This window comes from Balaenoptera borealis (assembly GCF_965194805.1).
Source record: "Balaenoptera borealis genome assembly, chromosome: 13".
Taxonomy (NCBI): Eukaryota; Metazoa; Chordata; class Mammalia; order Artiodactyla; family Balaenopteridae; genus Balaenoptera; species Balaenoptera borealis.
In genome coordinates this window covers 48,092,995-48,108,694 of record NC_138870.1, presented here as the reverse complement: position 1 = coordinate 48,108,694, position 15,700 = coordinate 48,092,995, and the positions used below count along the sequence as shown (strand labels likewise).

General features: G+C 48.2%; 2 protein-coding genes across 3 annotated transcripts in view; one reads left to right on the top strand and one right to left on the bottom strand.

Moving 5' to 3' along the window:
• Positions 1–2,212, bottom strand: part of KIF5A (kinesin family member 5A) — a 32,400-nt gene extending 30,188 nt beyond the window's left edge. Inside the window, exon 1 of the mRNA XM_082350208.1 lies at positions 1,689–2,212. The gene's annotated coding sequence lies outside the window, so the exon portion shown is untranslated. The remainder of the gene's footprint in view (positions 1–1,688) is intronic.
• On the top strand, positions 1,126–15,585 carry DCTN2 (dynactin subunit 2). Of its 2 annotated transcripts, XM_082350248.1 has the most exons (14): positions 1,126–1,336; positions 2,235–2,303; positions 10,537–10,633; positions 10,788–10,849; positions 11,181–11,279; positions 11,925–12,085; positions 12,273–12,423; positions 12,779–12,844; positions 13,060–13,098; positions 13,273–13,350; positions 13,440–13,511; positions 13,748–13,850; positions 13,967–14,058; positions 15,137–15,585. In XM_082350248.1, exons 1-14 carry the CDS (start codon positions 1,301–1,303, stop codon positions 15,221–15,223), a joined length of 1,212 nt encoding a protein of 403 aa, XP_082206374.1. In that variant the 5' UTR covers positions 1,126–1,300; the 3' UTR covers positions 15,224–15,585. The 2 variants fall into 2 exon arrangements, with proteins under 2 accessions (XP_082206374.1, XP_082206373.1); XM_082350247.1 differs by lacking the exons at positions 1,126–1,336; positions 2,235–2,303 and adding an exon at positions 8,113–8,380.
• Positions 15,586–15,700: the final 115 nt, after the last annotated feature.

The window sequence follows — 15,700 nt, the reverse complement described above, 5'->3', positions numbered from 1 at the left end:
TATAGGCATCTCTTCAGTCACTTGGTCTGGCACTATTTCTAATTGTTGCAGCATCCTGCAAGCTCAGGAAATAGCCCAACCTCAGGCGCCCAAGGGTTCCAGGATGGCATCCTTAGTGAAGGAGTTTCAAAGTGCTAGTTCATAGAGGGTCACTGGTCAGAGAAAAAAGTTCATGTGTATGCATCCCTCCCCCCAAAAACCACCACACAATGTGGAATGTGGTAAGTTTTTTAATAAAGCTGGATTTGTTGTTTCAAAGGACTGTCTTTTATTCTGAGAGTACTGTATGTCCTTCCATACTTTTCTACTAAGTAATGATGGTAATAGTAGAGAAGGTTTTCTTTTTTTTTTTTTTTAATGTACTTACTTGGCAAAATAAAAAGGTAGCAATACTATGCCTATCTTCAAAAAGGTTTTTTGTTGTTTTAATTGTATTGAACTGTGAAATTCAAAACTCTGAAAACCATTAGTGAAGGGATTAAGAGCACAGAAGGTATTCAGACAGACATGGTGCTACCAAGTGCCTATTCTATTTGAGGTAGAATTGCCAGATTTGAAAAACAAAAACAGGAAGCCCAGTTAAATTTGAATTTCAGATGAAACACTAATAATTTGTGTGTTAGTATGTCCCATACCGTATGGTACTTATACTGAAAAGACTATTAGTTGTTTATCCGAAATTCACATTTAACTAGGTGCTCTGTATTTTACCTGACAGCCCTAACCTGAGAAGTTTACTTAACTTTCTCATTCCTAACATGACTAAATCTTTACTAAATTTTACTTGTTGTTATTGTTGTTTCGAAGCCCTGGCTGTGCCATAGCATGCCTAGTTGTGTTATTTTCACCTAGTTATTTAATTTCTGGGAGTCCAAATTTATTCATCTGAAAAACAGGAATTATAAAAGCTCTTTCACAGACTCGACGTAAAAACGAAAGAAAATAAGTCGTACGAAGTAACTCCCAAGGCGCGTTATTGTCCCTCACCCGCCCAAGCCGGATCGTCCAAGACTACATATCCCACAATCCTAGGCGGATCTTCCCCGCCATTACGTCATTCCCAGGTCTCGTTCTCGCCAATCTCTGTCACTCCAGGGGTGTGGTAGCGGGTTGTTCTCGCGACTTTTGCTTCACCCTTCCCCTGTACTACTCCTGTCGCGAGACTTCCTACTCCTCCGCCTCCTCCGCCGCTCCCTTTGCGGCCGCCTTATCCTGGACCCGGACCCAGCCTCTCCCCTACCCGAACACCGGCCCCGGCTCCACCGAGGCCCCGGTCCCCCAACCCCGCCTCGCCGCCGCCATGGCGGACCCTAAATACGCCGACCTTCCCGGCATTGTGAGTACACGGCCGGCCCTGGCTCCCCAAGACCGCGCCCCCGACCTCCTAAGGACCCCCAACAGACAGCAACCCGTGACCCTTCCCGCCTGAAACCCCTCCTCCGCTCCGAGGGCTCCCGCCGCTAGCTCCCCGACCGGCCGCTGCACCCTCCGGACTCCTTCGACCCGACTGGGCCGGGCCGTGGGACGGCCTTCAAGGCCCCTTTCCGGCAGCCGCCGGTTTCTCGGCTCAGAAATCATCTCCAGGCACTTACCACTGTGCTCGAATGCTTCTACCATCCGTGTCAACACCACCCGTGTCTCCCCAAATCTTCCCATGAGCCCCCCACCCCCTCCCGAGACACACATACCAGACCATTTGGTGATGGCCTTCACCCTGGCAAGAGTGAAGAGGTTACCGTGACAGAACCCCTCTTGTGCCAGATGGAGAGCTGTGTCCTCTGGGGAACCTCCTTCCCAAACCCCCGCACAGGCCGGCATGTACCCTCCCTTTGTGCTGCCCTGCCTGCATTTTCGGGGTGGGGGTTGGGATAGGACCTTGGGTACTAAGGTCCTGAGTCACTCTCAGCCCTTGTGCCAGGGTAGTGTGTACAGGGCCTAATGATAGCTCCTCTCCTCCTTCTGACATGAGTGCCGAGGACCCGCCCCCCTTCAGATTCAGGGTAACATCTTTGTCATCACTTAACATTCACCATCAACCATCAGGTGTCCCCACTGTTATCCCCACTCCTCTGAGACATGGGAACTGACAGGCAGTTCACGGGGCAGGTGAAAGAAGGGGCAGAATCCTGGCGTCACAGCCTGCTTTCTCTGTTAACTTGTTCAAATGGAGTGGGGTCAGGGGTGTTGGTGGATGCTGGGTAGTGAGGTTGGGTGGTCACTGCTTCTACCTGCAGGCCAGGAACGAGCCAGATGTTTATGAAACCAGCGACCTGCCTGAGGATGATCAAGCGGAGTTTGATGCGGTAAGACTGTGTGCTGCCTCAGGACTCCTCTGGACTCTGACCTCTCTCCCCCAGGCAGGCCCTTTCCCTTTTCTGGCGAGCCACAGCAATAAGCGGGTATGCCAACCCAGCCTGGGTGGTATGTAGGTCGCAGGGCTTGCAAATGAGCAATGCCAGGAAGGAGAGTCAGGTCAGTGGAATTACAGCTAAGAGGACTGGTACTTGGGCCTTTTAAATAAAATTGAAATATCTTAAAACAGGTTGGGGGCTAGTGACTTAGTTAGGGCCCTGGGTGCTAGTCCATGGTAATGAATCATGAATCCTGAGCACTTACAAACTGCTTGAGGTTAAGACCTAGGCCTTCTACTTCATAAAATATATTGCTCAGTACATGTTTGTTAGTATGCTAACAAGAGCTAGACTTTGAAGTATAGAGGAATACTCTTTTATGTGAATATACAGTATCCATTGGCCAAGGAGCAGGAAAATGAATTCGAGATTTTGGAAAGATAAGGAACCTGGTTAGAGCAAAACAAATTTGAGGAAACACATAAATCTTTCATAGCAGCAGAGGAGAGGCCCTGGTAGCACTTTCAGATTCAAGAAGAACTCAAGAGGAAGGAATTAGCTATGGACACATTTTAACCATAAGGGAAACCACTTAGCATTATTTATTGAATGTGTTCATTCTCTGTTGATTTTTGTGCAATGCAGAGGAAGAAATGTCCCTGCCCTCAAAAACCACCTAGACTAATGGGGGAGTTAGGATACATGTAGGAAACATGAAAGAAAAAATTGAGTGAATGAAATCAACATAGTAAAAATTCTATATGTAAGTGCCAAGGGGAGCAAAGATCTGTTAGCATGTCTTATAGGATGTGTTTTAGGTTCTGTAATTTCCAAGGAGAGCTGGGCTAGGGTCACATTGATGGTGTGAGATCTCAATAAAGTTGTGACCAAGAGTCAGTGGGAACAGGCTAAGTATGTGTGTCTGTAAGTCCTGTGGCTATGTCTGTGGGGCTGGTTAGTTCTGGAGAATGCTGGTGGCTGGCTTATAATGTATGGCTTGGCGTACTCACTTATTCCTTATTTGATTTCCCCCATGTGGAAGTGGTTCCTACTTTGTGGGGAACACCTTCCCTGCCCCCTCTCAGAGTGGTGTGTTCCTTGTTGCTTCTGTACTTGCTGGCATGTCAGTTTGTCCCCCAAACTTGAGTATCTGGAGATAATGCGGATGTTGTCATTGCTCAGGACCTAGGTGTGGACCTGTCACTCTAAGAGGTATCTTATTAGGGAGCAGTCTCTGACCTCAAGGGGCAGGAGTATGTATACCGAGGACTCCATTCTACTACCATAGTTCAGAGACTGTTCAACTCTGGCCTAGGCCTCTGCCTATAAAATATCAAGCCTTCATGGTGAGATAATGAGTGTAACTTTGTCCCTTTGTCGCTGGCTGTGATACAAACTGGTAATATCATAGCAGTCCCCTTTCCAAACGAAAAAAATACATTGTAATTTTCCTTTTGAAGTTATGGGCTATCTCTTAATAAAAACATGACCCTCATCCCAGGCATGGAAGAGCTGAATGTGCAGCCCTGATTGGCTGTTTCTCCCTGCTGAGCCTGAGCAGCCTATTTTAGTAGCATCTAGTGGGGTGGCTGATGGGGAGAGCACACCGTAAGTGTTCATTTCCTGCAGCATGTAGCCCAGGATGCCAGTATAGAAGTATATAGGAACTGGATGGTAAATACAAGAGGAGCTAAGTTGCCTCCATCACCTAAGGCTCAGCTATATGACTCTCCATCACTAGGGAGGAGTAAATGGGGTGGGGAGACCTTCAGCTACTTCAGGAGCCCTGGCGGGAGTGGGAGAGGCCTGAGATGTTTCCTGATGTCAGCTAATGTCTCTGGCCCCTGCATGTCCCTGTGGGCCTTAGGAGGGCAGCTTTCAGGAAGTCAGCTGAGTAATGGTTCTGCCACTGCTCTCAATACTGACGTATATGTGCAACTTGAGGAGCAGTGGGTTGTACTTAGACAATCCAGAAACCTCATTTCTGTGAGGCCTGGATTCTCACTAGCGGCCTGTCCCCTTCTTACTTACCTTCCCAAGATCTAGTACAGGTGACAGTGCATATCACCACTATTGTGGCTGAACCATGAGATTTCAATCACCTTCTTCACTCCTGGCAAGAGCATGTTCTGCCTTAGTTTCCAGATTATTTTCAACTTTAATTTTGTTAGTTTTTGAATTAGGTAATATATGCATGTAGAACAGAAAGTGTCTCTTCCCACTGCTGCCTGCCACTGCTTAGTTCCATTCCCTGGAGACAACCAGTATGACCGGCTTCGTATGGAACCTTGCAGGGCGGTCTCCAGATTTTTATTTAAAGAAATAGTCAAGGGGTATTGACCCTCACTGTCTTTTCACTTCCTTTCTCATTGCTCCACTGTGGAAGAAATTGGGCTGCTGAAGGAAACAATGTCCTATAATAGTCCCTAAAGATTGTAATTGCTAGTTTAACTTAAACATAAAAGTTTGCGATTCCCATAGTGGGGAGGATGGGGGAGGAAAGTAGTAGAAGGTTTTATTTTTGGTAAACATGATCCTGATTTTCCTGCTATCCCTTCAAAACAATTTTAGCAGGAACTAAAGTATTCTAAAGTGAATGGGCCAGAAAACCACACAGTCTAGCTCTTTCCTCCTCTATCTAGGAGGATCCCCTCTGCATTTCAGACACTCCTGGGTTGATTGGGGTGATGGGCTTTTTGGAAACTTTTCTTAAAATGTCTTGTCAGGAAAGCTAATTCCCAATTGGAATTTCTTGCCCCCTGGGCCCACAGCCTACCTTTGGGTCTTTGAGGCATTCTGTTCATGGCTTTTGAAATGCCGGAACAAGGGGAGTAAATTTAGAAAACTCACTAGAAGTAGGATTTAGTTCCTCCCTTTATGCTGTAACTGTCCCTGATGTATGTGAAAGGGAAAAAGTGACCTAGCCTTAGTTTGGTGGGTCTGTGGCAGAGGCTTCAGTTCTCCAAAGGGTAGATAATGCTGAAAACTCCACCAGCCTGAGATGTGAAATAGTAGGTTCTTTTCCTTACAGTTTGGGATATCACAGAGTATGCTTGATTGTGTTCATTGACTATTGGCGCACTTGAACTTATCTGAGTTTTTCCTAATGCTTCCCCCATCCTCCCTCCTCACCACCTTGCCTGGACACTAGTTTGCACAAGTAAGACCATTCGATGCTTCTTCTCTGCATGTTTTTTTCATTTGCCATCTCGCATGCAATGCTCTGTCACTGTGCTATTGTTGCAGCTAATCGTTTTAAATTCTAATGCATCTCTAGCTGGGTCACTAAGGGGCCTGCTGGCCTCATGGTTAAAGATCCTTAATCAAGGTTTAGAAGCACAACTATGATTCATGGATCATTGTCTCTTCCCCTTGTGAGGTGTGCAGAATACAACTGTCCAGTGGAGGATGGGATAGAAACATGGAGACTAAGAATGTTTCTGGACATGAGGCATTTAAGAGCTGGAGTTGGAAGGGGGTTGCCTTTCTCCTCCGCAGACTGAAATGGAGTTAAGAGAAAGGGAGTGACTTTTAACCATTCTGGGCAAGGGTGGAGAACAAGGGGGACAGCAACAGTCCTCACTTCCTGGCTGTATGTGGATTGTACCTGGTAAAAACCTCATTTTAATATTCCCCTATGCTAAGCCTTTAGAGAAAGGTAAATGGGATAGGAAGGGGGTGTTATATGCATTTTTAGGGTACTAGCTTGGGTTCTTTATGCTTTCGTGAGTCTTTCTGTTTCTGTACCCCTCCTTTAGAAATGGTTGGATGGTCAGCACTATGTTGGTCCATCCTGGACAGTTTTATTCTACAGCACTATCCATCTTCCTTGTCATCATGGCTCCAAAGTGCCCCTGGCTGCGGTGTTGGCACAGAGCCTGACAGGCTCAGAGAGCAGCAGTGACCTCTTCCCGTATCTGATCTGGAACCTCAGGTCTTGCCCTCTGAGGCATAGCCACTTAGCCAAACAACCCTGGGGCATCTGGGAGGTTATTAGTGAGAGGGACTGGGAGTCCTGTACCAGGTAAACTGGTACCTGGGATCAGGGCACTTAGAATTTTCTAATCAAGTTGGCTGGTGTAATAGGTTCCCATGGTGACTATTACTACTCCAGGTTACAGAAATTATCCCTAAAATCTCATTTCCCAACCCACGCATAGGTCAGACCTGGAGGTGGTATATACTATTTACAAACAAATATACCACTTTTTCTTTTTTTGATTTTCTTTCCTCCCCCGTTCTGCTTGTGCCTCATGATTTGAACTTGAACTTGAACTTATGGCCCATTGTCCTCTCTTTTTCCTTGAGTTTTTCTCAAGCTGGTTTTAGCTTGGTGAGGCAAGTAAGAGAAAGGTATAGTGTGTGTGCCTCCCCTTGTGTGTTTGCATGTGTGCACCTGTGAGTGCTTACACCCACTCTGCAGAGACATCCCAGCCTAGACCACAGGACCTGGATCCACCTCTACCCTGAGCTGAAAGAGGAGTCTCGGCTGGGCTGGACTCTGGCATGAGACAGGGGAATGGCGAGGTTGAAGTTCAGATGTATCTAGTTGAAATCTCTGGGGCAGGATGCAGTTGTTTTTGTCCCATCATGTGTTTTCATATACATATAACCATCCTCGACTTCCCACACTTCTGTCTACCCATCAGTAGAGTTCCTGGAAAGGCAGTGTATACAGCTGGATTTCCTCTCCTGGCAGTTCTTTACCGGTCTTGCCTGGAAGTGGAGCCTTGTCTACGTGGCCTGGACTAAAATACAGCCTCTTTGAGATACTCTCACCTTTCCCCCTTGTGTACCCTCCAACCCCTGTGAACCTTGTGAACAGAGGGTTGAAGAAATATGTTCTGCACATGTCTGGTAGCTGTGAATCTTGGTGTCTTTTGGACTTTTTGTGCTAGCACATCATGGCAGAATTGCTCTGGATCCCTTAGAGCTGTAGGGTGAGTTCCCAGCCACTCAAGATGGATGTAAACACACCAGACTACACGAGGGACCGGGATTTGCCCTGCCTCTCCTCTGGCAACAGAAAATGAGGATGGGGCTTCAATTAGGTACTTCGTATTTCCTTAAACTCACCATCTGTACCTGACATATTTTGTTCTGCTTAACATAAAGTCATATCAAACCACCCACATGAGCACCCTCATTATGACTGATTCTGCCATCCAGATGCCTAATTCTTCAAAACTAGAGAAACTGAGAGAGAAGAAGACTTGAGCCATGACTCCCCCTTGAGAATCATGGACCTTCAATCAGCTACAGGTTCTCAGAATATCTTTACAGCCTCTGCTTCACATTCTGCCATTTCTACAGCTTCCCCTCCATCTCAGCCTTCTCTCCCCCCACTTTCCTCTTCCATGCCACCAGCTTGCAACATCTAACTACTTGTTCTCAGATGATCCTGAATTACTGCTGTTAATGGCAAAGCTTCATGACATCCTCACCACCAGAGAGGAAAGGTCCCAAGCTCTTCTTTCTCTTGGGGTATGTGGTGACCCCAGCTGAAATTTCTTGGCCCCAAAATTTTGCTAGGCTCCCCTGGGCCCTGTGGTGCAGTATGTTTGAAGACTATCATGTAGTGCATGTGACAATTTGCTAATAACAATTTTGTCTTTTTTTTCCCTCCCTCACCCCCATTTCCCCACTCCCTTTCCGTTTAACTCTTTTGATTTTCTCACCTCTGGGGAAACCACAAGGAGCTGGTAAGAAGCCTGACCTTTCATGTGCTTTTTAACGGGGTGTGCTATGATGGGCAGTTGTTTCTCTGTCCTTTTATCTCTGCTAGATCTTTTGTCCCTCCATTCAGCCCCAGCCCCAGCTGACCTTTTCCCATCTCACGAATCACTGTAATGACACTACCTCCAGCCCATGCGCCCAGATCTCCGAGTCACTGGCGGAGTAGGTGCCACCGGAGGGCTAAATTATGCTGTCGACCTGAGTCTCCGGGGCCACACCCTCGGAGAGGCTCCAAGAGGATGCCAGCGTCGGGCAGCCCTTCTGACTCAGGACGTGCTCCTGCAGCAGGAATAGTGAGATGAAAGCACTGACCATCCCTGCTACCCTCCCAGAACCTCTGAGACTCATGCTCTGTTTGTTGACCCTTTCTTATTCCACACCTTCCCTATTTAGGAAAGTAAATAAGAAAGTAGGTTCTCATCTGCATAGTGCCTGGCTTATAATAAGGGCTTAACAAAATGGTAGCTGAGATTAATTTCTTTCCTTGGTCTGTAGGCTATGCCTCCCAAAGAGGTGTTTTTTTCTACCTCATTGGCCTTGATCAGGGCACTCACAGGAGCAGAGGCATATTCTTGAGGGGGAACTTGAGAGAGGGTGATGTTCTTTCCTGAACATGAGTCCTTCTCAGACAAACACTTTTTAGAGGCCAGAGACCACACAATTATTTGGCCAGTGTGTGCTCTGGCCATAACATTTCAGAGAAAATGAAGGAGAGAATAATTTGGGACTCAGTTGTTTCTTCCCCTAGGCACTTGCATATGGGACATTGAACCCTTTTATTTTCCCTTAATCTTTAGCTCTTGCCCCTCTGCCTAGCACTTCCCTGAAGAAGAGGTAAAGGTCGAAGTTGATATTTTCTCCTTACCCCCCTCCTCCCTTATTTATAAAGCTGCCACTCACACTGGTTCCTTCTGTAACAGCAGAGCAGAGATGAAGGACGGAGCTTGTGTCTGCTGCTCTTTCTCCATGTCTCTCCATCATAACCGCTCCCCCACCAATCAACCCCTACTACACACACGCAGACAGAGACTCTCAGTCGTGGATACATATTAGAATGACCTGGGTAGCTTTTAAACTGGCCTACTACCCTGGCCCTACCCCAGAACAATTAAATCAGAATCTACAGAGGTGAACCCAGGCCTCTCCCCCGCCCCCCCCCCCCCCCCCCCCGCTTTTCTAAGTGATTCTGTGATTCTGTTGTGCAGCCAGGGTTGAGAATCATTGCTCTGGCTAAAGGAAGGAAGACTCTCTTTGCCTTCCTCCTGTGGAAGGTGGAGATGTCCACCCCAACAGAAGAGGATTCCTGGCCTCCTTCCGCTTCCTTCAGTAACGTAATGAGACCTGTCGGACTGCTGACAACTGAAGGAGAGACATGCAGTCTGGAGGGCGTGGTCTTGGTGTAGTTATTAGAATCTACAGCTAATAGATATCTAGTAAGGAGGGAACCTTTCTGCCTCAATTTCTAGGGTGAAATCTCTTTCACTTTCTTTACCATGTCCCCTCTTTATGGAAGAGCTTCAGTGCTTGAGAAACAGCAGAGGGGTCAGGGAGAAGAGGCAGGTACTGCAGCTTCTCCGAAAAGATCCTGGGCTATCTCCATTTCAGGACTTACACGTGGCCTTTGCCCATGGGTACTCTTGGCAAACAGATACAGCTTATGCTTGTTGCTTCTAAGATGTCCCCTAAAAAATAATACAGCAAGGAACTTCCCTGGCACTCCAGTGGTTAAGACTCCACGCTTCCAATGCAGGGGACGTGGGTTCGATCCCTGGTTGGGGAACTAAGATCCCATGTGCCGCGCGGCGCAGCCAAAAAATTAAAAAGCATTTGCCTCTTCTCTGTATCCCCTGAGTTCCCTGACTTCACGGCAGCCTGGAAACAAGGCTTCTGGTCAGGCCTTCTGCCAACCTTCCCTTTGTATCTAAGAGCTGGTATCTTCCCTTCAGCAGCTGTGAAAGTCCTGATATTCACTCTCAGAGTTAGTAGCTTGATTGTCTCCTCTTTCCCTCCAGCAAGGATGGGAAGTTAGCTTGAAAATAGACTTCCTCAGCAGCAAGGAAATTTACTTTTAGGAGGGGGAGGTTAAAAGAAGTCAAGTTGATTTCTTGCCCTGAATGCATGGTGTGTGCCAGATAACTGGGAGGGCCCAGTTGGATTGGGGAAGGGGAGGGGATAGGGAGGCTTATGTACAGAATGGGCGGGGAGGTTATGCTGCCTCTGTTCCCAGTTGAATCAGGGTGTTAATATTTATACAACTGAGACTCCAAATTTACCAGGAAGCTTTCATTTCCTAGGTTGAACCTGGGTCTATAGCTTGGAATGGAGCCGCCCTTCTTTCCCCTTGGGAAAGTATGGCCCAGTCTCCCAATGGTTTGGGGATTTTGTGGGGTCGGGGAAGTTTGAGGGTGGGAATGAGTCTGCCCCTGGTCTGAACTACCTGTTCCTGCAGGAGGAGCTGACGAGTACAAGTGTGGAGCACATCATTGTCAATCCCAATGCTGCCTATGACAAGTTCAAAGACAAGAGAGTGGGAACAAAGGGACTTGGTGAGACCCGGTTGGAAATTGGATGGGGAAGCCTGACCTCAGGCCTTATTGACTTTTGCTTTGGGCTGTCTTATGGAAGCCCTCACAGTCACCTGAGACCATGACTGCCGTGGGTCTTGATCAGGCCCTCAATTCCATCTTCTTTTCTTGGCAGATTTCTCAGATCGAATTGGAAAAACCAAAAGAACGGGATATGAATCTGGAGAATATGAGATGGTTTGTTGTGTGTGTGTTGATGGGAATGGTGCAGCAGTCCTATCCAGCGGGCATTTAAGAGAGAGATCAAGGGACATAGTTGGGATTCCAAGTTTCTCTCTGGTTGGGGGCTTGAGGAACCCAGCAGGATGCAGTTGAGGATGCTTTGTCCCCCTGCTGTTTGCTCTGGAGAGTCTCCAGGCCTCCAGCTATCTCCAGTTCTCCTGTAGTAGGATGATGTGGATTCTGAGTTGGGTATGATACACTTACAAACTAGGCCTGGGGTTTGGACAAATTCTTGAGGTTCCCTCTACTGGGAGGTGTAACATCACCATCTGTGCTTGCTCTCTAGCTTGGAGAGGGTCTGGGAGTGAAGGAGACACCCCAGCAAAAGTACCAGAGACTGCTGCATGAGGTCCAAGAGCTGACGACTGAAGTTGAGAAAATCAAGGTAACTATAAACTCTCTTCTCCCCTCTCTGCTATGACTTACATAGCAGAGGAAGACCTCCCAGCAGGAGGAGAAAGCTTCCCTAAGCTCCTGGATAAGGGGGCTGAGGTTTTCAGAGTTTAGAAATGCACATGAATTTATATTCAGTGCTATAGGTGGGTAAGGACCATCCCAGTGACTTTCAGCCGCAGCTATTTTTTTTTTTTATAAATTTATTTTTATTTATTTATTTTTGGCCGCGTTGGGTCTTTGTTGCTGCACACAGCCTTCCTCTAGTTGCAGCAAGCGGGGGCTACTCTTCGTTGCAGTGCGCAGGCTTCTCATTGCGGTGGCTTCTCTTTGTTTCGGAGCACGGGCTCTAGGCACCCGGGCTTCAGTAGTTGTGGCACACGGGCTCAGTAGTTGTGGCTCGCGGTCTCTAGAGCACAGGCTCAGTAGTTGTGACGCATGGGCTTAGTTGCTCCGCGACATGTGGGATCTTCCTGGACCAGGGCTCGAACCTGGATCCCCTGCATTGGCAGGTGGATTCTTAACCACTGCACCACCAGGGAAGTCCTCAGCCACAGCTATTTTTAAGGGTCTTGATCTATTTTTTTTCCTTGACTCACTCTTGCCACCCCTCACTGTCTGTTTGTTTTCATACCAGACAACAGTGAAGGAGTCAGCCACTGAGGAGAAGCTGACCCCCGTGGTGCTGGCTAAACAGCTGGCAGCCCTGAAGCAGCAGCTGGTTGCTTCCCATCTGGAGAAGCTTCTGGGACCAGATGCCGCAATCAACCTTACTGACCCTGATGGAGCTCTGGCTAAGTAGGTGCCAGACTTCGTTGGGAAATCATTGGTGACTGGGGTGTAGAGGGACTCAGCCAGGTACTGACAGGGATACGAAGGGGAGAGGTGGCCTAGCTGTTCCTTAATGCTGTGAGGCAGAAATGAGAGTGACTGGGCTGACCCACATCCTTCAAGTCATGATACTATTTCTGGTTTCCTGACCCAGGCGCCTACTGCTGCAGCTGGAAGCAACAAAGAACAGCAAAGGGACTGGTTCAGGGGGAAAGACCACCAGTGGGACACCCCCAGATAGCAGCCTTGTCACTTATGAACTACATTCTCGGCCTGAGCAGGACAAGTTCTCTCAAGCTGCCAAAGTATGTATGTATGTATGTGTGTATGTATGTATGTATGTAATGTTGGTTGAGGGGCCAGGGGAGATGTGGCTCTAGAGACTTTCCCGCCTGCCTCCAAGGGATCACATCTGGGGAGAGGGTGCTGGGAATGCTTGATTCCTCTTGATGTCTCATTCTCCGTGTTTGCCTCACCATCTGCTTTCAGTGAAGACTTTAAGATTGTGACTAGGGATGTGTTCTAGGGAAAGAAGTCCCTTGGCAGAGCGGTGGGGAGAGGGTAGGGGAGTGGTAAGCAGACAAGCAAAGAGCAGGATCTTACCTCCCACTGCAGCAGCAGGGAGGTGGATGGCAAATCTCCCCTCCTTCCTCCCCCTAGGTGGCAGAACTCGAGAAGCGCCTGGCAGAGCTGGAAGCAGCTGTACGCTGTGATCAGGATGCTCAGGTCAGGTGCTCTCCTATACTTAGTCCAACCCACATATCCTGCACCCTGAGCCCTGAGGTCCACAGCATTCCACAGAATCCTGGGAGGAGTCAGGAAAGGGCTCCAGTTACAGGATCAGCCAGGGGTTGCCCGCTAGAACCAGAAAGGATGGGAGAAGGTGGTAACCACATGGAGAGATAAGAACCACTGACTTCTTTCCTCCTTTTCCCCATCAGAATCCCCTTTCTGCAGGTCTGCAGGGAGCCTGCCTTATGGTGAGTGTAAAAGGAACTGGAGTGTTTGGATTACAGAGGGGATATCGGGATTGGGTTTGCTTGGAACATTGGTTTTGGATCTGTAGCTATTTATTACCTCCAGTGGAATATGGGATGGCCTTTTCTAGTCTGATTCTTCCCCTTCATGAAGCTTGTCCTAATCCCCGCCCCCAGGAGACTGTAGAGCTGTTGCAAGCAAAGGTGAGCGCCCTGGACCTTGCAGTTCTGGACCAAGTGGAGGCTCGTCTACAGGTATTAAGTGGGGGGCAAATTGGATTACAGGTAGCTTGGGACTCTGGAAGCCCTAGATGCCCTATCAACCTTAAAATCTGTGCTTTCAGAGTGTCCTGGGAAAAGTGAATGAGATTGCCAAGCATAAAGCTTCTGTAGAGGATGCAGATGCACAAAGCAAGGTCAGGAAGTTACCTTTCCTCCATCTTCATACCCTTTCCTGCTCCCTTATGTACTCTTCTGGTGGTTAAGAGCAAAGCATGAGAGCACTGAATCCTCAGGTCCCTGTCTTCATAAGCTCTTAATAGCTGAGAAAAGGCAGTGCTTCCCTCTTGCCCCACCAAGTTGACCTTTCCCACCCTAGTGAAGTGGTCAGTGTGTACTTCGCTGAAGGTTGGCCACTGTCTTGTCCCTCCAGGTGCACCAGCTGTATGAAACCATACAGCGCTGGAGCCCCCTCGCCTCCACCCTTCCTGAGCTGGTGCAGAGACTTGTCACCATCAGGCAGCTGCATGAACAAGGTGGGAGGCCAGCTGCCAGGGGTGCTAAGAGGAATTAGAAAGTGGGCAGCTTTTGTTCCCTTCCCTCTGGTCTTGGATTCTAACGCCACACATACCGTTCTGACCTTCTTTCATAGCCGTGCAGTTTGGTCAGCTTCTGACACACTTGGATACCACACAGCAGATGATCGCTTGTTCCCTCAAGGACAGCGCCACCCTCTTGACCCAGGTGTGTGTCCCTTTATTGGTCGGCTACTTCCCTTCCCCAGCACACACAGGCTAGGTTCTCCAGCTTCATCTCCATAGGGTTCTGCCTTAGCCCATTTGGTGGCATGGTGGTATGGCAGGGGCTTGGTTTGAGTCTCCGTACTGTTTCTGAATGGTTGTGGGACATTTGACAACTTATTTAATCTATGAACCTCCATCTTACCATCTGGAAAATTATACCTGTCTCAGAGTTGTATGGATTAGGTGAAATAATGAGTGAATTGTTAAGAGTTGAGTAAACCTCAGTTTTTCCTGTAAAACCTACCCCTTCACTCTGTAGTCACAGCTTAGTTTTACCCTCCCTGGGTCCTCAACCAGACGCTCCTGAGCACAGCATGTCGGATGGAACATGGGCTTTGAAGTCAGGAGCTGGGCTCCCACCTGCTTCTGCCACTTCCTTCCTGATGCTGGGCAGTGAGCCTCGCCTCTTCCTTCATTCTCTTAGCAGTGCCCAGCACATGGCGAGTCCTCGGCTTCTGTTGGGGGCACTGTTCTCAGAGCTGGGAGAAGCACCAAAGTTGTCTTGTATCACAGGACCATCAGGATAAATTAAAGTGCTTGGTATATGTTCTTCCTCCAGAGCAGTTTTCTAAAACTGGACCTGTTGAAACCCTCATGTCAACAAAGTCTAACTTGTTTCTCATTACATAAAACAGATAAAAGAGCTGTTCTGGTTAAAGTCAGGACGGGAATTCTTAAGAAGCCTGCGTGCTTGGCAGACCCTGTGCTAGGTCCACGGTATTCCAGGGTAGCCTGGAAACTGGTGCAATAACCTTCCCGCTCTGGGGCCCATCAACTTGTTTCCATTTCTTTTTTCTTTTTTTTAATTTGGCCACGCCGCACGGCTTGTGGGATCTTAGTTCCCCAACCAGGGATCAAACCGGGGCCCCGGCAGTGAAAGTGCTGAGTCCTAATCACTGGACCACCAGGGAATTCCCCTCCATTTCTTTTTTGTCTTCTGTAAGAGAATTTCTTCAGGTCCTCATTCAGGTAAGCACCCGAACCTGACAAAGAGTAAAACAGCTCGTGTCACTTTCTAGGTGCAGACAACGATGCGTGAAAACCTATCCACAGTTGAGCGGAACTTTGCCAACATTGATGAACGGATGAAGAAACTGGGAAAGTGAGCACCTTTGGGAGATGGAGAACAGGGGTATTCCCTACCCCTTTGAACTCCGTTAACACCTTACACAGGGTTTCCCCTTAATCATAACTCTCACATCCCATCTGACACTGGGGGCAAGGGGTTCTTCTTGCATGTGGGGCTTACACCCCTCCTCTGAAGAGTAGTGGAACCTGGGGGATATTAGATGGTGGTCTCCCCTCAGGCCACGGGGATGAGGATGTGGGTCCAGCCACATGCCAGCTCCTGTCCAATACTGCTTTGCCTGGTGTGGGGAAGGATTGGGTCCTGTCCTCCAGCACAGCTTCTGTGACTGATTGTAATACTGTACAACTGTTTCTGACCATTAAATGCTGTTGTACTCTGTGTGGCCTCTGCTGTTTCCTGGGGAAGAGGCAGCACTAGGGAGATAGACATTCACATTGTAATAGACAGCCTAAGCCACTCTCTACTATAAGAGAAGGATTTAAATTGTAACCTG

What these genes read in the sequence shown, in the direction of transcription:
- DCTN2 (XM_082350247.1), top strand. Translation starts at nt 8,201, where the DNA reads ATGACACTACCTCCAGCCCATGCGCCCAGATCTCCGAGTCACTGGCGG. An exon ending in AATCTGGAGAATATGAGATG is followed by an intron (nt 10,850 to 11,180) that starts GTTTGTTGTGTG and finishes CTTGCTCTCTAG; the next exon opens with CTTGGAGAGGGTCTGGGAGT. An exon ending in CTGAAGTTGAGAAAATCAAG is followed by an intron (nt 11,280 to 11,924) that starts GTAACTATAAAC and finishes TTTTCATACCAG; the next exon opens with ACAACAGTGAAGGAGTCAGC.